At 55.5% G+C, this 22,751-nt stretch overlaps 1 protein-coding gene across 4 annotated transcripts in view; it reads right to left on the reverse strand.

Moving 5' to 3' along the window:
- Positions 1–645: 645 nt before the first annotated feature.
- The window catches only part of IGF1R (insulin like growth factor 1 receptor), a 231,257-nt gene continuing 209,151 nt past the window's right edge, over positions 646–22,751 (reverse strand). For 3 of the 4 annotated variants that reach the window (XM_037145944.2, XM_037145943.2, XM_037145946.2), the window contains exons 16-21: positions 20,576–20,805; positions 20,201–20,311; positions 18,684–18,843; positions 16,166–16,295; positions 14,119–14,253; positions 646–7,985 (exon numbers count right to left, since the gene is read on the reverse strand). In XM_037145944.2, coding sequence (XP_037001839.2) covers positions 7,604–7,985; positions 14,119–14,253; positions 16,166–16,295; positions 18,684–18,843; positions 20,201–20,311; positions 20,576–20,805 — 1,148 coding nt within the window. In that variant the 3' untranslated portion in view covers positions 646–7,603. The remainder of the gene's footprint in view (positions 7,986–14,118; positions 14,254–16,165; positions 16,296–18,683; positions 18,844–20,200; positions 20,312–20,575; positions 20,806–22,751) is intronic. The other variant, XM_037145945.2, reaches the window with a different exon arrangement.

Genomic DNA, 22,751 nt, shown 5'->3' on the forward strand with positions numbered 1-22,751 from the left:
GCACTGTCCTGATATGCCAGGGTTGCAGGTTCCATCCCTGGTCAGGGCACCTGCAAGAATCGATGGATGAACGTGTAGATAAGTGGAATGACAAATCAGTGTTTCTCTCTCTCAAATCAATCAGTAAAACCTTATTTATTTATTTATTTTTTAAAGATTTTATTTATTTATTTTTAGAGAGAAAGGGACAGAGAGGAGGAGAGAAACATCAATGTATGATTGCCTCTTGTGAGTTCCCTGCTTGGAACTGGCCTGCAACCCAGGCATGTGCCCTGACTGGGAATCGAACCGCGATTGCGTGGTTCGCAGGCCCGCGCTCAATCCACTGAGCTACACCAGCCAGGGCAGTAAAACCTTTTTTAAACACTGACGTACAGATTTCTGTACTTTAGGTATTCACATTTCCTTCTAGCTGATTTCATGGGGTGAGGAACAGAAGAGCTCCCGGTCTTCAGCTGCGATCCGCATGCCGAGGCGGTTCGGCCGTCAGAGACCAAGCAAAGCCTTCCTGCGGGGCACCTCCACGTGACATGTGTGAACACACATGCCACACGTGATGCAGCTTCCCTGCCTCAGAGGCGTGGTGAGTCTTCCAGGAGGCGGGGGAAATAAAACCAGGGGCCAGAAATGCATACAGAATTCTTTATTTAACTTAAACCATGTAGTACTTTAACTACTAGAAAAAAGCAGAGTAAGAGAAACTAAAATTGCCTTAGCTTCAGCCATTCAAAATAGACAAAGTTTCTTTTTTTTTTTGTAATGTAAAGAATCCAGAGTATATTGGAATAACAGGAGTAAATTCTTACAACAGAATATACAAAAGCATTTTGAAATTTTTTTTCATCTACTAACTTTTTTATATAAACAGAGGAAATAATTTTTTTTTAGGAATAATTTTTACACAGAAAGTCATCTTAGGTAACAAATTGACCTTGTTAATTACTGTATTTTAAAATTTTTTTAAAAAACTTTTTAAACAAGAAAACTGAGAAAATGCATTTTCTGCGATGCGTCCATTCCATCGCGCCTTCTGGTTTAAATTTTCTTTTTTTTAAATTTTGTCCCAGAGGTAGACGGACTCTGGCAAACCTCTCACCCCAACCTCACCGGCTTAGAAAGCAACAGTGTTTCTGCCAAGCATCTGTCCCACCCGCGGGTGTGTCTACACAACGCCCAACATCCGAATGCAAAGTTGCAAACAGAAAACACATCGTTTCTGGAACTTTCTCCCATGCTGTGCAAAACACCCACATTCCCAATGATGGGGATTTCTGGGGAGGTGTGTACACATGGCCCCTAATCCACTGGGAGCTATAGGAAATGGAGTCAAACTTTAAAAAAAATTTTTTTTTTCTGTGTAGTTTTTTATTAAAAAGAACTTCGTTCTGTATTAGAAAAATGTATCCTCTGTGTCGCCTTATAAAACAAATAGGCTGTCTACCTCGTTATAACAAAGCACTGATTATGATATGAGGCATGTAAGCAAGCAGTCTGCGTGCACCAGAATTACCACCGTCTGTGGTAAGTCTGCATGCGGCGGTCACTGCGAACGCCATTAGCTGGGCAGTCCGTCTTTCCATCTCGAGGCTTTGCACAGCGGTGCGGCGGCCACGCCGACCACACCAGGTGCTTAAGACTGGGCAGCCCTGGGCTGCCACACCTCTGCTCTTTCCTTGGCCAATGAGGTTCTCTCAGCCTGTGAAAGTAGCTATGCTCCAAAGGGAAGTGACCAGTATAAGATGATCCCCTTCCCAACCAGAGGGCTCTGGAAGACCAAGATACTGAAGATACAGAACTACTTCTTAAAATGTCATCATTCCTTTGTTATACTCTAGGGCACAAAGCTTAGGGGTAAAGAAGGTGAGCCTCGGCTTGGGTCAGGGAAAACCCCCTTTTTTTTTGGCATATTGTAAAGCTAGCTAGTAAACAGGTGTCCTAAAAAAAAAAAATGGATCACAAACACACATTTGCACACACAGAGAAAAAAATGTGTCTTTAAATTATTTTCGGCGATTACAAACTACAAACATTTTATAAAATTCTATGCTCTTACAAAAATGCAATGAAACGTTGAATTAGTTCTTGTAAACCAGATCTTTGTCAACTGACTACCCGTAATCTACTGGACATAGGAGCCCTATTGAAAATGCTAATGTGTGATTCATTCAAACAATGCTTACCGGAAAGATGCGGACACTCACAAATGTGGCCGTACCGATGAGTGACCGCGTTCTTGCATAAACAAAATAAAACGAAACCCTAAAGCCACGCCCCAGAAGTGACCACTGACGAGTGCGATGTAGTTTGTGTCCTTGAAAAATTTGTCTTAACTCCACAATAACAATTTCCAATCTAGAATGTTAGGTTTATTGGTTGAAACCAAATGCCCATGGATGACTCTAGAGCCTTGATGTGGTCTGATACCTTCAAGAAACCATCAAGTTCAACACCTGGCCCCCACTGCCTCTAAACCTGTCCCCTTCTGCTCGCGGTTCTTCCCTTCCCACCACATCAGGACCCCCGTCAGAATGGTTCCTACCACCTGATCATTCCACTATCAAGGAGTGTTCACCTGCTTTTTTTCCCCTAAATGACCAGCTAGTCATCTGAGCTGGAGGCCAGAAATGAAACCCTCTGGCCTGTCCGAGGTCTGTATCTTCAGCATCTCTGGCAACAGAGAGCTTCAATCTACACAACATCCTTTCCTGAAGTTCTCGTTTGTACCGACTATGTCAGAGTAAGAAAGTCTAACTTTCATCCCTGGTTCTTAGCAAGTGGATCTCTGGTCCGTGTCTCCCAACGCTGCTGAGCCCATGAAATGAAAAGACAGACAATACACACAAAAGTAACATAACAAGAGAACAAACCCCAAACCTTAAATGCATTACTGGGTCTGCTAAAACTGGAGGGCAGGGCTCGGAGGGTCACCGCCCGCTGTGAGGGGCCCATGTTTTGGGAAGGAGGTGCCTTTGACACTCGTCTGGCCACCCCGGGAGGACCCATCCGTGACAGCTGAGGACCTTGGACCCAGCTCCCTAGCCGCCTCAACCATTGAACTACTGTGGCCTTGCCACCAGCGTCGTCATGGACAGCCACCTGCCAGCAGAGGTGGGCTGCCGAGAAAGAGGCTTCGGTGGAACCCACTGGCCTCGGATTGGCATCGTACTTGGCTCCTTGATCTGCTACCCCACCCAAAACACAACACGCTTCGTGCCAAGCATTCTGCCGTTGGGTAGTTCCACAATAACCACTTTTCTATCTCACCAAGCCACGTCTCCTACCGCTAAAAATGTCGTCCCGACTCACGGGAACAGGCTGGAGGGAGAGGCTGGTGTTGGCCGTGAACCCCGTCTTGTATCTTCCAGGGAGGAAGTTTATTCCAACTGCACGTCAAACGTCACGACATCCTGTAAAGGAGACCTGGGTGGTCTGGGTCTCACCCGACTGAAGTTCAGCAACGTCTCCGGAACACACCAGCGCCTGCTGCCTCGGGGAGGGGCTGGGTGCGATGACGTGTTGATGCTCACATCCACGCAGTGATGTGCTTCAGTGGTTCATGTCACTTCGAGCAGCGTGAGCTGCCGTCAGAAGGAGGTTACATGGAAAAATGCCACAACTCAGTTTGATTAAGCATACAAAAGAGAAAAAATTCAGAAGCGGCGGGGAAATCAGCACAAAATCAGGCTATAACTGTGGACAGATGACGCCTGGGTGGAGTCCAGGTGGGTGGTTTGGTCCAGTAGAACGACTGCCCTGTCTCGCGAGCAAACTTCACGCTTTTGTCTCTGTCTCTGAAGCATCTCTCACGACGGGCACGGCACTGTTCGTGTTTGCTTTCTACTTAAAGAAAAACCACCTACATCGGACAAGAACAGAAGGACACCGACAACTCGGACAGTTGAAATGAAACCCTTATAAACCAGCTGAATGATCTGTAGGAGTCCAGTTGTGGAAACCGGAGTGTATGTGCAAAAGAGAAGACAGGCCACTATTCCAAGGGGGTCACCTACAGGGTGGAGGAAGAGAACCCTGATCAAGCAGTATTTCTCAACGACTGTACGGTCTCAGGGGACTCGGGAGAGGAGAGGCACGCTCTTGCGGGAGGGGAGGTGCCCCTGAGCTTGGCTGCGGTACCGGAACTTTCAGGAAGCCCTCCGTGCTGTGGAAGGCCCCACCGTGTTGCTCAGATCAAACCACCAGCTGTCCGAACCGGGGAATGCGCCGTCCACCTGTGAGCAGCAGGACAGAGGGACAGAGGTGCCCCAGGAGGAGGCGTGGCGCTGACCACTGCCCCTCTAGTCCAAAGGTTTGGTACATCTTTGCTTTCCCCTGGGAGGGAGGAGGACACGAGGGCGGAGAGAAGGGCCTGGACAGGGGAAGGGGGCTTTCTGTGCCGTGCGTTCTGGGAGGGGTCGGCTGGGAGGTCAGCAGCCGTGCGGCGGGGCTGTCGGCGTGCTGAGGCGGCTGCAGCGCTGAGCGCAGGCCACAGCGCATCTCCACCTGGCGCGGGCCATGCCCGGGGCTGCGCGCGTGGCGGTGCCCCGTGGAGCAAACACACACGCTGCGCCTTCACAGGTGGGATGCTAACACACACGCTGTCCGCCCCTCAAAGCCCAGGAAACCACTGCTTTTCCAGGGACAGACCCTGTCCTTCTGTCTGCACAGAGCAGTTGGCTTCAAAGACAGCTGCTCCCCTCACCTCCCAGCCGAGTGTGGGGGCGCCGGGCCGGAAGGAGGGAAATCCTGACACCTCACAACCTCGTAGCGAACCGAGTTAGAAGAAGAAGAAAAAAAGCAACGGCAAGTAAGACATGTCAGGAAAAGGCAAGCTGTCGGAAAGGAGTGGAGAGGTGAGAAGGGGCAGCTCCGCCCCCGGAACCCAGCCCGGCCTGGCCCTGTGGCACTGGCGTGTGGCCTGTGGCTACATGAGGTTACCAGTGTCAACAGCGTATTGCCAGGTACTGAGAAATGCGAGATGTACTCTTTTTTTTTTTGTATATCCACGTATAAAAAATAAGAGTGAGGTAGATAAATGCTTGAAAGAAAAACTCCAAAAAAGAAAAACTGTCCCATCTAACACAGACACACACACAAAAACCCCTTTTGTCAGTATTTCGATTCCTAAGGGGGCTTCTCCACAGCGATTAAAACTGGAATCTGAAAATCAATCAAAATTCCTATTATACCTTCCTGATTCACCTTTGTCTGTTTCTCAGCTTTTTAAGGGGAAAAAGTGGGGGACAGAGGCTAGAGAAAACACTGGCACCGAAACTGCCGGCCAGCGTGTGAAGCAGCCGAACTTGCTTTTTTGTGTTTACTCTCGTCCCAACTAGCAACCATCACATTGGAGCTTTGTTCCTACTTGTAACGGAAACGTTTCCATCCCAGAAGCAACTCTGTGCCGTCATCGCCCCGGTGAGAAGTGCTAGGAAATGACACAGAAGAGCCCCAGGCCCCAAGGAGTCGGATTCCTGGCCAGGGGAGGCAGCCAGCACCAGGGCCCTGGTCCCCGGGAGGGAGCGTGGCTTCCTGGGCCCTGGGCCCCGGGCCCCCCGCCTGTGCCAGGGAGGTCTCTGGGAGCTTCCGGTCCTAGGACAGGTCTGCCTGGAGGGCGGCGGCAGAAGGCCACGGGAGGGGCCGCTGGACCACACTCCGCTGCACCCTTTGGACTCAGCAGCTGTTTTTTCTAGGATGGAAAGATTAAATATCTACTTCCAAACAAAAAACAAATCCACATGTCTAGGCTCTGCAGCTCCAACTTCTGTTGTACCCAAGAGTTAAAAAAAATAGATACACATGTCACGAGTGAAACGAACGCCAGGGACAGAGGGGGAGGCTGTGCCACCACGGTGACCGCAAACACTGAGCGCGGACGTGCGGAGAGGAGCCTCTGCCGTCTGCCCCGAGCGTGTCTCACGTCTCGTGCGGTGACAGACTCCAGCGCCCAGCGAGGGCAGGCTGAGGAGAGGGTCCCTCCCGCCTCCGGCCCACAGGGCCTCCCGGTCAGAGGAGAACTAATGGGGCCGGAGGGGGGGGGACCGCGGGGAGGGGGGGCGGGTTTATAAAAAGGCATCACACAGTTCATGGCAAATTATGTTCCGGAAGTGTGGAGTGCCGGGAAAAGAGGAAGAGTCACGCAGTCTACCACGAAGCGTAAGAAGTTTCTTGGAGTGAGCAGAGAGGGAAGAAGGGCAGACCTGAAGATTTTCACAGAGTAAATCCACAAAGATAAAGAACGGAAAAAAAATAGCAGCTTTCTTTTTTCTGTACAGACGTATAGATGAATATCTGAACCGTAAAAAAGTTACAAAAGTGACATTAAAGACGATGTGTATGCAAATGTCTCGCGGTCTCACACAGAAAACCACGAGGAAGTCCTAGTAACAGAGAAAGTGTGGACAAAGCTCAGGATAAAGCTCCGGGTCCGTGTACTGCTCTTCTTCTCACGGTCCTGGTGCCGGCGGAACTGCTTTCCTCGAAAACCCGCATGGACAGTTGGGCTCAGTCCCTGGAAACCCCTTCTAATCTGTGTCCTTGGGGACCTGGTGGGAGCTGGTGGGGGGGGTGGAGACAGGAGACTGGCACATGGGTGACCTTTGCCCTGGGCCTGTGTGCCAGGCTCTCTCTCCCTCGAGGGGCCCGTTCGCCTCAGAATTGCTGGAGCCAGAGGCGGGGGCGGGGAGGTAGAGCCGGGAAGCCAGGCGGGCTTCTCCCCGTCCTCTGACAGCAAGCCCCGTTCTGCCCAGTTCCCCCGAGGAATAACCTAGTGCAGAGCAAACTGACCCGTGTGCACGTGAGACCTGCAACGGACACCAGGGGACAGTGAGGCGCAGGGCTTCACTGGTGTGGCCCTCCTGGGAGTGACCAGGGGCCGTGCTCGCCCTGTGCCTCTGGAGACCAGAAAACAAGCGTAGGGGGTGTGAGCGACCGACAGAGTCCCGAGTTTTGGCAGAATTTGGCAGCGTTAAAATGGTAACAACCTTGGTGAAGGATGGCCCTTGGTAAATTTCGTGTGTTCCTACAAAGGTTCAAGACAAAGTTAAAAAAATGCCATCGCAACCTGTTTTTTTTTTTTTTTATAAAGACCTACGGTGACAGGCAGGTGTGTATGGGAGCAAGATGGGACCACGTGGAGGGACAGCCATTTCCTCACTCTGATAAAAAGGGCTGGGCTCGTGGCAAATGCTTTTTCCGTTATGAAGCACAGAGAGGGAGAAAGACAGAGAGAGCGTGCGCGAGAGAGATAGAGCGAGAGACAGATGAGATGAGAGAGAGAGAGAGAGAGATGGAGGAGACAGGGAAAGAGTGAGGAGACTCGATTCTAAGTGTTCTGTTGCTATTAAGTGTTGTCGTTAAGGTTCTTTAAAGGCCCGTGTCAGTTAAGGGTTTGGGTAGGGAAATAAAAAGCGGCTTGCATATTGAAAAAAGGAACATCCCAAGTGTGTTTACTGCAGAGACGCCGTCTCCCGTGGGCGGCGTGGCAGCTCTGAAGATCCGCTGAGGTGCAGGAGGCTGTGGACAGATGGTTAGAGCCCGCCCCCCGCCCGCCGCGCAGGCGCAGGCGCGCACACGTGGTGCCGTCTGCACGGGACGCGGCCCCACATCAACAGGTGGACGACTGGGGCAGCGGCAGGGGCCTCTCGTTCTTGCGCCCACCATTCATGTGCGCATACGAGTGCCTCCCGTCGAAGGTGGCCCGCAGGACCAGCATGCCATGGCCCGGGCAGCCCTCCACCTCGAATCCCAGGTGTCTGTCGGGCAGCGGCAGGGAGCACGCAGAGGCCATGGGGTCCAGCGGCACGCACTCCATGTTGTCGGGGTCCAGGTCCAGCTCCTCGAGATCGGGCGGCTTGTTGTCCTCGCTGTAGTAGAAGGACACCTCCTGGAAGCCGGGCTCCATCTCGTCCTTGATGCTGCCGATGATGTCCAGGAAGGAGGGCCTCATCTTGGGGTTGTACTGCCAGCACACGCGCATGAGCTCAAACCTGCGGGCGGGCGGACAGACGCATGCACATGGGCCCCCTGCCAGGCTGCCTCTGCCTTCCCCTCGGGGTGGCCCGGCAGCCCCCCCCCCCACTTCCCCGGACTTCTCCCTCCACTGCGTTCCCGCTGCCCGGGGCCCGTCCCCATGCAGGACCCAGACTCTGCCTTCCTGAGGGGTCCACCCACAGGCGCACACCGTCTTTTAGCATGAACTGCCCTGACTGGTGACAACACTAGTGGCAAACATAAGCTGGCGCTGTGCATGAGCATTCTGGCAGCCACTGGTGCAACAGCCTTTCCAGACTTGGAACGCAGGAGACCCCCGGCTCCGCACTAATGAGGCTGAGGGGGGTCACAGCTTTCGAGATAGGGATTGCCCTTCCAGACCCGCCTGGGCTGTTTCTCTGCTGCCGTCATGTGGCAGGGGCCACCAGGGTGGGGAACCTGTGAAGGGCTTGAAGAGGCAGGGCCGCCATGCTGCGGCAATGCACGTGGCACACTTCTAGCACCAGGCAGAGGCTGCGTACTGAGCTGGAGGAGACCCCACCCAGCCAATGGGGCAGGGGGAGCCCTAGCTCAGGGCCCTGTGAGAGCCACGGCAGGCAGAGGACACGGTGCCAAGCCGGAGTGGCGCCTGGGACTCATAGGCTGGGTCGCCCTGGCACCCGGGCCGCGGACCTCCATGAAGCCCTCAGTCACGTGGGCCCCAGGAAGTCATCCATCCTAGCAAAGGGCCTGAGCTCCCCACCAGAGCCAGGAAGCATGCCGCTGGGGTGCAGCCGGCCCCCCTGACCCAGGGAAGGCTTCGACAAGGGTTCAGAACAGCTGCGGGCCGAGGCTCTGCTGCGTAGGAACAAGAACTCAGAAGGGCCAGCAAAGTCGACCTCTGGAGCATAAAGGAGGCTGATGGGCAAGCGTGTCCCTGCTGACCGCAGGGAGCAGGGGAGGCCACAGTTCTGGGGCGGGCCCTTTCTCATGTGAGTCTGATAGCAAAGTGCCTTCCCTTCCACTTTTGTTCTCGCTGGATCTGTTTTGTTTTGTTTTTGTTTTTAAACTTCTGGTTAACAAGATGCTTTTCAACCAAAATGGCCAATTGCAGCACCTCATGTCTAGGAAGGCCAAAGCACCCCAAGTTGACTCCTGGCCATCTGTCAGGGCAGCCGCTTGTCCAACAGACCACCTGGCTCACACGCGGCCCCAGGGAAAGTTCCGGGGGCAGAAGCTGCAGGGGCATGCACCCCAGCCTGCACAGAGCAAGGCCCTAGCCGACCAGGCCTGCCACCTTGAAAGCCTCGGGGAGAAAGGTGTCAGGTCAAGCCAGATGCTGAGGACGTGACCCTGAGGGGCGGGGGGGGGGTGCAGGGCAGCGAGGCTGCTGCCGGCTTCTGTAAAACAAGTCTGGCTGTGGCAGGAGCACGCACGCGGGTGTACAACGTCCATGGCTGCTCTCGAGTGAGCGGAGCAGTCAGAACGGGGCCCATGTGGCCTCTGAGCCCCACATGTGGCCTGTGTGGCCCTTTACACATAAGGCTGGCCACCCAAGCTCTGGCAGAAAGTGCCATGACCTGTGGAGTGAGCGACTCAGCCGTCCCCTCACCACTGAACGACCCACATCCAGGCCAGCACAGTGGATGCATGAGGCGGACGCCGAGGAGCTCTCAGCAGCTCTCGCTGCGGTCTGGTAGCAAACTCGAGCTGGAAGCAGGTGCACCAGAAAAGACCCCCATTTTGGCGACGAGAAGCAGAAGTACAGAGGGATTTAATCTTTGGTTTGAGGTCCCCTGAGGGGGCGGGGCAGGGACAGGCCCTCTGGGCAAGAGGGTGGCTGCGCCATGAAGGTCACCTGCCTCCAAAGGGGGAATTTTCTCTCTACCTGAACAGAGAACCCACGGCCCCGCCAGGAGACACCCCCTCTCCTGTGTCACCCCAGAACCACAGGTGCCATGGGGGTTGCAGTGATAAACTGGCAGCTCCCCCTTCTCATGTCCCCCACCACTTCCTAAAAAAAGGACCCCCCCCAACACAGGAAATCTGTCTATGGCACAGCTGGGAAGACCCCTTCGGCTGGCTCACTTGCCCCTGAAGAGCAGAGCGGCCAGGTCCAAGGACAGGGGACAAGCCCTGGCTCCACGCCCTTGTGGCCCGGGGTGAGGCGGTGCCTCCGGCGGGGGTGCAGGCTGCGTGACCTCAGCACACACAGGCCACGGAGGCCACTTTCCAACCAGCCCTTCCAGAGCGGCCATAAAAGGAAGTCTTCATTCTGTGGGATCTGAGACCTTGTTTACACTGCTTCCCCAAGAAAACTTTCCAGTAGATTCTAGAAGGATTTATGAGCTGATAAAACTCCTCTTCAGAGGAGCACGTGTCTCACACTGGTCAGCTCTGGTGAGGTGGTACCTCCTGCCCCCCCCCACACACTTGGGGTGTGCACAGCCCTCCACCCAGGTCGGGTCAGGTCCAAATGGAGCTGCCGCCCAGTGGGAGCTGCAGGCTGGAGGGGACTGCACCGCCTGCTCCCTCCTGCACGCCGTGTGCCTCACCTCCTCACCTGCCTGTGGCTGGCAGGTGATGGTCACGGCCAAGGTGTGCCCACGGCCCCGTGTTAGCTTAGCCTCCGTCTCAGTGCTGAGCGACCGGCTGTCACAGAGACCCTGGAGGCTGCGCGAGCCCTCCGCCACCTCCTCCTGGCGGCCCCAAACATCCCAAATTGTCTTATGGACCACTTCTCAGCCAGGAGGGGCCGTGGGACAGTGAGGCCCACCGACCCCTCACCCAGTACTCTGGTTTTGGGCGGAGATCGGGCATGGGGCCTGCGTTCCACAGGAAGGCCCGTCACAAGGCTGCCTGGGCCAGGGCGGCCACCCTGACTGTTTGACAAAACTACCAGCAAAACCTGGGCTTGGCAAACCCAGGAAGCCAGCAGCCAGCACATGCCCAGAGGGGGTCAGGGACGCCTGTGGCGGGAATATGGGGCCTGAGCCCAAGAGAAGGTTAAGGGTAAGCTTTGTCATCAATTTAAAATATAGAATTGGCCCGGGCTGGAGTGGCTCAGGGGACTGAGCGTGGGCCTGCAAACCAAAGGGTCACTGGTTCGATTCCCAGTCAGGGCACAAGCCTGTGTTGTGGGCCAGGTCCCCAGTGGGGGGCGTGCAAGTGGCAACTGCACACTGATGTTTCTCTCCCTCTGTCTCTAAAATAAGTAAATTAATAAATATAAATAAATAATAGAATGGCCAATAGAACAACAGACAGCAAGCCACAAGATGAATCTGGCCACATGCCACCTGCTCAGTGAACTCACACTGAGGCCTGGACCCTCGGAGGCCTGGACCGGGAGCCTTCCTCTAAGCCTGACCTGAAGGGCTGCAGCTTCACCTGCTCACGGGCGTCACCGGGCAGCTGCAGCATCTTCCTGATGCTGAGCTGAAGCCACCAGCAGCCACGCGCGTGCCTCACCCATGTCACCCTGTGGGTGCCTGTTCAACTGGCTGGGACCCAGAGGACAAGTGGTTCATCCCCCCCATGGATGCCCAGCAGGGCTCTCGGGGCAGCCCCAGGGGCTCAGTGACATCCCTGTTCTCTGGGAGAGACGGGGGTCCCTTCTTTTCTCTTGTGACAAGAGAGCTCGTCCCCCACAGCAGCGCTACCTCGCCTAAGCTCATGGATACATCCCTGAGGGCGACACAGACGCTCTCTCTGTGTGACCCACTTGCCTCCTTCATTTGGTCCTAGACTTAGAAGAGACAGAAGTCTGCCGAGGGGCTCTGGATGGCAAGCAGACAGGCCTCCTGACTTAAACAGAGTTCATATCCAGGAGCAGCCCTGCACGTAAATCCCCTCGTTGCTCGGCGGTGGGAACAGCAAGTACACTGCGGCTCCCGCGGCAGGCGGGCTGCTTCCCGGGCACATTCAATTACACCTGGAGCTGGATCAACTTCAGGAGCCCCGCAAGCTTCTCAGAGACAAACTTTCACCCAAGCCCAAGAGAAAGCTTAAAAACAACCTTTCTCCTCCCACTACCCCCTAATCACACGAACACCCCCAAATTGACACCTGCTTTCTAGGACCCTCTGTGTACTTGCTGGAACTCCACCCGTTTGAGTGCTGGCCTCCCTTCCGCACTGCACACTTCCATGCAAACTCAGTGGGCATCGATCTTTCTTCATTCTCTGTTACTAATACTTTTCCTCCGAATGAAGTTTTTTTTTTTAGCATGGGCTAACAAGAAGATAGCAACCACATGCTTCAAAGTGCAAAGCAGTCAGCCTGCAGGGAACTGGGAGTTGGTGGGTGTGAAACCAGCTTCTACCACCCCAGTGGCCTCACCTCCCAGTGGTCACACCCCATGTGACCTATCCCCAGGATGCAGAATCCATGTGTCAGCAGGTGATGGACTGTGGAGGGTGATTTTGAGGGCAGGCCACAGTGGATGCTGCGGGATCCTGCACCCTCGCCTGGGCCAGGCAAGCTATGGGGAATTGGGCCAAGCTTGCAAGGGTCTCGAATGGTTTTTACACTTGCAACTGGTAGAAAAAACAATCAAAATAAGCATAATATTTTGGGGCATGAAAATTATGTGGAAGTCAAATGTCAGACTCCAAAGATAAAGTTTCACTGGCACACAGCCACGCTTGCTCATGTGACGTCTGCGGCAGCTTTTGCAGCCACGACCAGCTGGGCCCACGGGGCTGAGCACGGTGGCACTCGGTGCTTCAGAGAAACAGGTGGCTGAGCCCTGCTCTAGAAGCCAGCTGCACGGCACAGGGACACCGGAGCTGCATCACAGAGAAACTCAGGCCTCACATGGCGCTCGGCTACGTGAGCACTTCACCTCGGAGGTGGACCCCACACTGCAGCCTTCTGGCCAGGCGGCTCCTGGACACCCAGCCCTGAGACTGTGACATAGCAAATGCTGTTTGTTGTCTTCAGCTGTTCGGTTTTAGGGAATGCTATAATGCAACAAATGACTAAGAATAGGTGGGGAGAGAGAATTCCCATGCTGGGCAAGAGAACGCACTAACTGGACGCTGTCCTGGGAAGTCCCTTCATGAGGGATCCAGGAACCTGGGCCCCTGGTGCACCGCCCTCGGAGAAGTGGAGCCCCTGCCTCTGGTGGCCCCACCTGCACCCCCAGCCCAGGCCTGTGCTCGCTCAGAGGATGAGTGGGTCCCCTGTCCCCTGTACACACACACACATGTGCACACTGAGACAAGGGTGCCACCCCTCCATGTACCTGCACCTGTCCTGAAAATCACTTCGGGAAAACTCCTGAATTGGGCTCAAGGTCCTAGTGAGAGCCAACCTTGTACCTGCGGGGTCCAGAGGGGTCCAGAGGGATCTCTGAGCCCCGCCTCCACGTGCATATTGACCGTTAGTCCCAGACTCCCTGCCTGCACCTGCTGCCCAGCCACAGACACCTGCACACCCTGCTGTGACCCGTTCCAGCAAAGACACCAAGGCCCTCCCGCCTCCTCCAGCAGAGGGGCCTCTCCTACAAACCCAGCCATGAGGCCCCCAAGGTGTCATAGCTGACCACTCTTGGGAGCCAAGTGCATGGTTTTCTTTGAACAGAAGAGAGGTGAGGAGACCAGTCTGCTGGCCCTGCCTGGAGCTGGGTGTGCGCAGAGCTGGGTGCAGGGAGGTCAGCTAGACTGTGCTTCCGGCCACCAGGGCCTGCCCGAGGCTCAGGGAGCATGTCACTCACAGGATCATGAAGCTTATACATACTTTACAGAGACAGACCCAGGGGGACCCCACTGCGGGGCAGCAGCTGGCTGTCCGAGGCTCACCCTACCCGGTCGGTGCACAAAGGCGTCCGGCCATGAAGCTTTGTGGATTAACTGGCTTGGGACCTCAGCTTAATAGTAATCAGTGCCACGCTACTGCCTTTTCCTGTTTCTAAACTGCATGGAGACGATGCGAAAGACTGCTTTTCCCCAATATTTCACAGAGATGTCTGCCTCCAAAACCACAGGGCCAGCCACAGTCAGAACCAGAGGACTGAGGAAGGCGGCTGGAATGCAGACACTGCGCAAAGGACCAGCCCTGCCCGCACAACGAAGCTCTTCCAGCTGCCCCCCGGGGCCTGGGCTGGAGCCCTCGAGCCACCACCCACCTGCGACCCAGGGTACTCACAGCATGTCAGGGCAGTTGTCCGGCTTGTCCAGAAGGCCGCCCTCCATGACGAAGCGCAGGACTTGCTCATTGGACAAGCCCTGGTACGGTTGCTCGGCCAGCGTGGCAATCTCCCAGAGGACGACCCCAAAGGACCTACAGGGAGGAGAGAGACGTGAGTCTTGGGAAAGAGGCAGAGCCCTGCAGCCCCCTCCGGTCCAGCATCCTTCCACCCCAGGCAGCCCTGAGAAATGGCCCCACGGTGGCAACTGAGCACTCGGCAGATGCGTTCTGGGCACTGTGCTAAGTGCAGACCGCTCGTCCTCCCTTGCTGCCACCATGTTCCCTGCAGAGTAAGTGGGGCCCTGGTCACAGAGCTGAGGACATGCAAGTAGAGGGAGTTTCAGGGCCCCTTGGACTTGAACCCCAGGCAAGCTAAGGTGGGGCCTAACCCTGGCCATCTACTTGGTAGGGCAGTCTCCAGACAAACTTTTCTAAAATAATCAAACGTGGATCCCCAGGCCCCACCAGGACAGCGAGTCAGTGCCTCAAACGTGGCCGGGGGCCATCCAGCTGTCCGAAGGGCTCCCAGCTGCAGAGACCTCCACCCAGTGGCTCTCAATGAGGGCTGCACAGTAGAGCCATTCAGCCAGGTTTCAAGTCTGCTGCCTGGACCTCTGACTGGAGTTCTGATTTCACTGGTTTAGGGTCAGGGTCAGGGTCAAGCCTTGGGGTGTTGGAAAGCTCAACAGGGATCTCATAAGCCCAGTGGGGCCAGGGAAAGAGGAAGTCTGCCCCCCGCCCCCCGGAGCTGGGGGGCTGCAGGCCTGTTGAGGGCTCATTTGTGTAGGTGGGAGGTGAGGAGGGCACCATTGGCTGGGCCTGGGAGGTCACGGGTGAGGAAGAGTCTCTAGGACAGAGTGGAGCTGATGGAAAGGGGGCAGCCGAGGAACCCAGTCAGCAGGAGGAACAGTGAGCGGCCCCGCCACGCACGCAGCCCTGCCTGTTGGTGTAGGAGGCCAGACTACGGGGGAAGACATTGAAGGAGAGCGTATGTGTCACCTGCCAAACACAGGGGCCTGTCCGGCACACATCGCCACCTCTCCACCAAAGCACAAGGTCAGGCACTTTGATTCGACGATAGAGAGATGACCATCTGGGACAGGCTGGGACAAAACAGACCTCATATTCGAGCTCGGGAAGCAATCACGCCTTGCCTGGCACATTCGAATGCTAGTTCCAATTTGCACCTGTCTTTGCAATAAGATCCAAGGCCCCTGAACTGTGGAAGGTTCATGAGCTTAACAAAAAGCCATGCAGGCCACTATTTAAATTACCCGGAGAGCTGGAGTAAACACCCATCGCTTTTGTAACGCGTCAGCAATGGGACCTGCGCAGGGGCAGCCGAGAACCCAGCTGGCGTGCTGGGAGGCAGGTGTGCCAGGACCCGCGCGTGCCAAGGACCTCGGCTGTGTCTCAGAGCCTGACCGCCTGGCCACAGTGTCACCGAGGAGCTGCCACACACAACAACACTGAGAGTCCCCCGAACCCTTGTGGGTGAGTTTTCTCTCCATCCCATGGCTGGGCCAGCACCACGGGTGCCCACTGAACGAGGACGCTCAGCAGTGGGACCAGCAGGAAAACACATCAAGGCTCATAAGCTCTGGGTCGATGCAGAGCAGTGGCCGCAATCTGAAGTTCAAAGTGAGGCACCCCCAGACCCCATGTGTTTACTGTAAAAGATCAAAGTGGGGACAGGCCAAGAGGTGCAGTTTGCTGGCACATCTGGCTCCAGTGCCGAGGGCTCCAAGCCCCATTGTGAGCAGCTAAGGAGTGAAAGACACAGGGTCCTGCAGATGCCTTCGATGCCACAAGGGTCATCTGTCCTCAGCTAGCCCACTGACAACAGGGCAACCTCAGTGATGGACTGCGGCCTGCCTAACACTCGGCCAAAGCAGGAAATAAGTGACAAGGAACAGGGAACAGGAGGAAAATCATGCCATGGACACCGAGCCAGCGGGATCTGTGGCGCCCGGGGGGCCCGAGTGCCAGGGAGAGCGTCTCATACCAGACATCAGAGTGAGTGGTGAACACGCCATCCTTGAGGGACTCAGGGGACATCCAGCGCACAGGCAGAAGGCCTTTCCCTCCTTTCCGGTAATAGTCAGTCTCGTAGATGTCTCTTGTCATGCCGAAATCTGCGGGGCAGACAGAAGGCCTGGGAGTTAGGCTGTTTAAGCAGCTCTGAGTGGGGGGGGGGGGCACCGCCCCTGCTGCACAGGGGCCCCACACCTGCGTCTGGGGTGTGGCACACTTAAAGGGGCCGCATGGCACTGCAACCCACAGGAGGGAGCCGTGAGAGCTGAGTTGATTCCCCACATGACAAGCAACTACCCAGAACCCTCTGCTCCTAAATACACCGAGGCTCTGATTCTTTGAAAAGTTAATCCCTTATTGCATTTCAAATGACTGGCAGTTAACACGAATTCTGTGTGGGCCAGAGGTCACTAACACGAGCTTTAACACTGAGGAAAAGCAGGGGCGGGCTGACTTCACTACTGGACAGCGCCCCTCAGCTGCCGCAGGACAGGGCCTCCACCGTGGGACACAGCAGAAAATGCCCAGTTCACAGTCACGGTGGAAAAAGAACCCGGAGCAACTCCTGGGAGGCGCTATTTACCAGGCCTCTGGCGCTATTACTCCATAATGTTTTTCAACAGATTCCTCCCACTCGTTTTTGGAAATTTCTTCCATTTTCCATGTCTCTAGAAGATGTCACATCATCATGTTTGATGGCAGGCTTGCTTTAGAATCCTAAATTATTACCTCTTTGTCAGGCTGATTTCCCGCTCAGAGACGTAACCTTTCCGTACAGGGGCTCTTTTGAGCGCCCCCCCCCCCCCAGGAGACAGGGCCGCTCTCCTCTGGACAGGCTCCTGCGTGTCCCTGACTCGGCCACAGAAACGTAAGGCCGCAGACCGAGCCCGGCTCCTTGGACTGATGTTAACCAGCATCATTTACTTGCCACATTGCCTCTGGTACAAGTGTCAGACTATAGTCCAGGAGGCGCTGGGCGCTGGAAGCAGAGTTTTGGGCCCTAGTGAAGAACCGAAATCTTATCCCAGAATTAATACAGGCACATGCAAATCAGGATGTGCCTTTATCTGTTCAAAAAGGGGAGAGAAAAAGAAAAAAAGAAATCAAAGGACACACACTGTTTCTTCCAATACAAAAGATTAATTTCAGATTTTTGAGAGGAAAGAAAGAATCGCTATAAATATGTCACATGGTTGAAAAGCAAATACAGTCCCTGGGGACTTGGACCTCAAAGGGCAAGTGACGCCGTGGCCTGCCCACTCCCAGCGTCTGCAGAGGAAGGAGGATGGCAGCCCCCCCAGGTGCCAGGGAGGGGGCGAGGGGGGGGACGCTGACAGCGAGAACCTGGGCAAGTGCTCCTGCGCCGACCCTGCCACCTCCCGGGCCTGCTCCGCTGCCACTCCCGTGCCACAGGCGAAGACCTGGAGGCTCACCGAACGTGAGGCACTCCCCCCAGCTCTCGCCCATTCGTGGCAGCACCTGGATTTAAGCCCAAGCCCATCCAACTCCCCAGCTCTGGGGTAGGGGAGCTGGTGGCATCCCCATGGGGACGGAGAAGTGAGGGGCACCGGGACAGAAGGGGAAGTGAGTCAGGTCACAAAGGAAGCCCCGATGGCGGCCAGAGGGGCTCTTCCCTGGGAAGCCTGGGGCAGGGCAGTCTCTCCGGCTTCAAGGGGCACCAGTCGCCTGGTGCAGGTGCCTCCAGAGGCCAAGTCCAGGGGCACCCCGGCGGCCCCTACTGAGCAGCTGATGACCAAGGAATATCTGTTATGATGGGGCTTCCCTCGCTGCCTCTAGCAGCTTCGAGTGACCGGTATGGAGGCTGACCCCGCATCTGGAAACCATTCCAGAGGGTGGTCGCTGCCCTCGAAGGGCCAAAACACTTCCTTCAACATCATTGTCAAAGAGAAAAATATCAGTACAAGAAGGTAGGCGTTTCCAGAGCAGATAGGTCAAGAGCTAGAGAGAAAGGTTTTGTTTTTAATATTTGAAATACTTTTTTGTCGACTTGAGAAACATTGATTTGTTGTTCCGCTTACCGATGCATCACTGGTTGATTCTTCTATGTGCCCTAACCGGGCATCAAACCCTCAACCTTGATGTTTTGGGACGACACTCAGACCAACTGAGCTGCCCAGAAAGGGCTGAATGGCCCTTTTTATTCCCAAGTCAAAGTCACCTGAGGACACCACCTCAATTATTTCTGTAACCAATGCTTAGAATTATCCTGCCGAGAAATGCCTCAAATGCCAAGAGAGGAACCTGAGGGGCGCTGGCCTCGGCTCCGCTGGGCCCGCTTCCTGGACCGTGGCGCCCACGTGCCATCAGGGTGAGAGCCAGCCTGGCCACATCTGGGACTGTCCACTGGGGACGATGGCGCGCTCACAGGCGGCGTGGGCGAAGCCTCCCCAAGGGCAGTCAGGCCGCCTCAGTCCCTAAAACACGTGCGAGTGTGGTTCTCGCTCAGGTCTGAGAGGCTAAGGACACACCTCCGATTTTGACGGTGAAATCTTCAGCCACCATGCAGTTCCGGGCAGCAAGGTCTCTGTGGACGAACTTGTTGGCGTTGAGGTACGCCATGCCGTCTGCGATCTCCCCGGCCATCTGGATCATCTTGCTGAGGCTCGGGGGGGCGAAGGCTGGGTTGCTCTGTCGGGCAAAGACAAAGAGTCCGTGTGAACATCCAGGCGTCCCTCCCACCCCACGTTCCTGCGGGGTCTGCAAACCCAGCTCGGCTCCATCGGAGCAGCAGGGGCCGTTTTGCCGAGGCACCGGGACTGGTTTGGAGGGACCAGAGGACTGCAGAGACCACAGCTTCTGCCTCGTGGTCACACCGGACACCTGCTGGTGACCACATCACAGGGAGCTACAGAGACTCCACCGAGCACAGCTGGGGACCGGCATTTTCTACTTGGAGTAGAGCAAAGGGTATGTAAACTGAAACAAGCCATTTCTGATATCACTGATTCTTGGTGACTTGGACTCCTATCTGTTACCATGTCCCTTTTATTTCTACAACCAAAGTACAGGTCGAGCAGGAAGGGGAGAACCTGACAAAGGCTTCGAGAAAATAAGCAGACGTGTGTCCCGTGGACACTGTGTGTGTCGTTACCCGCAACACCCATCGTTGTGAGTGCAATCTTTTCCTCTCTCCCCAACTTTCTACTACAGCACAAAAATATCGAGATTAATTTTTTTTGCCACGTGGCGTGGCCTTCCTTGGATGAGTATTGTGTGGGCATATGAGGAAAACAAGCACTTGGCAATGGGTGCAGGTCCAACTGAAGCTTATTCTGGAAGGGGGACCAACATAATATGTGGGTGAGCCTTTCCCTGTGCAATAGGAAGCAACCGACTGGATCTGGAATTAAAGAGAAATGCCTGCAAATCGCCTGCTTAGAACACAACTGTACAAAGTGTGTATACCCAAGTCTCTCCATCCTTAAAAAAGAGTGCAAAAACCAATCCGCACCCCACAGGGCTCCCTGGTCTCAAAGGCACAGGCTGGGGGTGGGGCGGGGGCGGGGCAGGGGCGGGGCTTGCGCACAAGGCCGGGTGGGAAAGCCCCCCCAGCACAGCAATGCGGTCAGGCTGACGCTGGACTCTGAGAAGCGTGCAGTGTGAGGCTGCCTGCCACAAACACGGCCCTGCGCTGCAGCCTGTGCCTGGGGGGGGGGGGGAGCTGCATGTGATGGGGAGGACGGGGTCACAGGGCACTAAACATGGGACAGGCCAGGCAAGGGGTGGAGAAGTCAGTGGGGCAGAGGGTGACTCCTGGCCAGGGGACAGGCCTGGCTTCAGAGAGGACACAGCGCTGACGTGGGCAGCCAGGCGGGCCCTCAGGGAGAGGCGGCAGTGCAGGAGGTAACGGGACCCCCAGTGAGGCCATGACCAAGCATGCAGCAGGAAATAGCGGATGCAAATGAACTTCAAGACGCAGCGCCTTCTGGGGAAAGGCTCTGAGGGAAGGGAACCGGCGATGTGCAAAGCAGTCAACCCAACCCACCTCTATTTCCGGGCGCAGGGACCTGAGATAGCTTTTGAGATCACCCCGAGTCATGAGCTCCATGATGACCAGCGTCGGCTGGCCCTGCGACACCACGCCCAGCAGACGCACCTGAGGGGTGACACAGAGGAGGGCTCAGAGAATGAGGACGTCCACAACTGCCACCCCCCCCAGCAGGGCCAGGGTTTGTGTCCCACCCAGAACCTTCCTGAGCACCCGCGTCTCAAGCCCGCAGGGAGGCAGGTGATGGGGGAACTCCGCAAGCCAGATGGGGACAAGTCACCAAACCCACAGGGTGGCCACTGTCCTGCTGGGAGCTCCAGGGACACGTTCTCCCTGCGTCAGGTCCTGCCTCCTTGGGGGGCCTGCCCTTACCACGTGGTGGCAGTTGAACTCCTTCATCACCGAAGCCTCGTTGAGAAACTCGATGCGCTCGCGCATGCTCGCGGCCTCGTTGACGGTCTTGATCGCCACCCTGGTCTCGGGCTCGTCTTTGACCACGCCCTTGGCGACCCCCTCGTACACCATCCCGAAGGAGCCCTGGCCCAGCTCCCGGTTCATGGTGATCTTCTCGCGGGCCACCTCCCACTCGTCGGGCACGTACACTGCAGGAGGAGAAGGAAACGGGACTGAAACACCGTAGTGCCGTGCGCCCGGGTGGGCGGGCGTGCTGCTGGGCGGCGTCCGGGGCGAAGAGCCCACCTAGGCGGACGCTGGGGGACGGCGACTGGGCTTGTTCTGAAACGTCCCCCGTGCTGTGGATTTCAAAAGGGAACCGTAAGTGCAGATCCTGGTATTTCAGATCCTCAAGGGGTCCTAGAAAATTTGAGGATTCTAACAGCGTATAGTAAGAACCAGAAAGCGGTCCGATTTGAGACACACAGTAAGTATAAAATGCACACTTTCAAAGACTGAGCACAAAACACAATAAATATTTCAATAACATCTATAGTGATTCTATATTAAAACTGATAACGCTTTCAATATATTGGGTTAAGTGAAACATACATTGACAATTATTCCACCTGCTTCTTTTTACTTTTCTTATGCAGCTACTAGAAAAATGTAAGGTCACATAAAGGGCTGGCATCATGTTTCCACTGGAAACGCTGGTCTGGTTGAAGACCTGGGGCATGTAACAAGTGCCGGAGCCACTGAGTGTGGGCACCGAGGGGCATTCAGTGGTGACCAGCATGGAGGGATGCGGATGAGCAGAGGTGTCCCTCCGGGGCTGTGGCCTGGGCTCTGTGAGCCTGGGGACCTCCCACCACTGTGGTGAGGGGCCGGGAGGTCATGACCAAGCCTGACTAGAGTTTCCTCTCCAGCCTCTGCTTCTGATCAGATTCCATCTGGTTTAAGAAAATAAATAAACTAATAATCAGAGGCAGGAAGGAAGGGGAAGAAAGGAGGTAAGAAAGACAACAAAACAGGATCCATTCCGTAAATCCAATGGGTGGGGTGAAAAGTAAAGTGAGATCAACCTGCCCCATGAGCTGCACACGAAATCTCCATCGTAACCTCGGTCTATGGCTGTGAGCCACCTTCCTTGCCTGTGAAGGCTCTGGGGGTGAGCACCGCCGCACACCAGCGTGGTGGGAGGGGGTGATCCCGGCTCAGAAACGAGAAAGACTGGGGCCTGGGACGGTGCCTGTCTGCTTCTGCGCTTCCAGACATCAACCCTGAACCTCAGCTGGATGTCCCCGGAGCAGTAGGCTGGCAACTGTGTCCCAACATCCCGAGTCCCCAGTATTGACGTTTAAGTGATGTCTTAAAGGAAAGAGACTTAAAAATGACACCCACGACATACCCCCAGTATCGGAGGCCCTGAGGAGTGTGCACTAGGAACTGTGTGAGTCAATCTAGAATTTTCTCCCACAGACGCTTTCGTATTTCCTAGTGCATACGTGTTGAGACGTTTCACAAATGCAAGTGGACCCCGAACCCGGCTTTGATGGTTTACAGCCGCAAACAGGAGGCTGGCGCTTGCTTAGGCGAGTCCGGACGCGAGGGGACCCAGCGGATCCGGCATCCACAACACCCCCCAGATGGGGGTGTCTCTGTGCGTTTATCTCCGAAAAGCCAGGCCTGCTTTCGACCAGAATGAACTGCGTAGCGCGTCACGAAACTTGGAGTGGGAACCAGGGACACTCGTGCCTGGGGAGGTCCCCGGGCCCCACACACCGTCCTTTCCTCTCCGTCCGCCCAGCAGCCCTGACCCGACCTAGCAGCCCGAGCACAGTGTCATCAGTGCCGCCCCGCAGGGGATTTTCAGCGAAGCCCTGGAGGGTGGCGACAGGCAGATTAGTTTTTGGAGCAAGGAGTTGCCGAAGCATTTTTGAACTGCAATGTCATTTGGTTGCCCCTTGAGGAACCCAGCTATATGGTGGCACTTGTCAGGAGGCCTAAGAAATTAAATGCAAACGAGGTGACAGCGCCCCCACCTGTTGGCCTGGGGGATGGCAGGGGTGCTTGTGGTGGGTTTTGTTTCACAAGAGTAGTGAGGGCGTAGTGAGAGCCTTCTGGGAGACGCAGAGCCGGGCATGGCGAATCA

Source organism: Artibeus jamaicensis, unplaced genomic scaffold, assembly GCF_021234435.1.
Source record: "Artibeus jamaicensis isolate MK-2021 breed Jamaican fruit bat unplaced genomic scaffold, CSHL_Jam_final scaffold_612, whole genome shotgun sequence".
Classification (NCBI taxonomy): domain Eukaryota; kingdom Metazoa; phylum Chordata; class Mammalia; order Chiroptera; family Phyllostomidae; genus Artibeus; species Artibeus jamaicensis.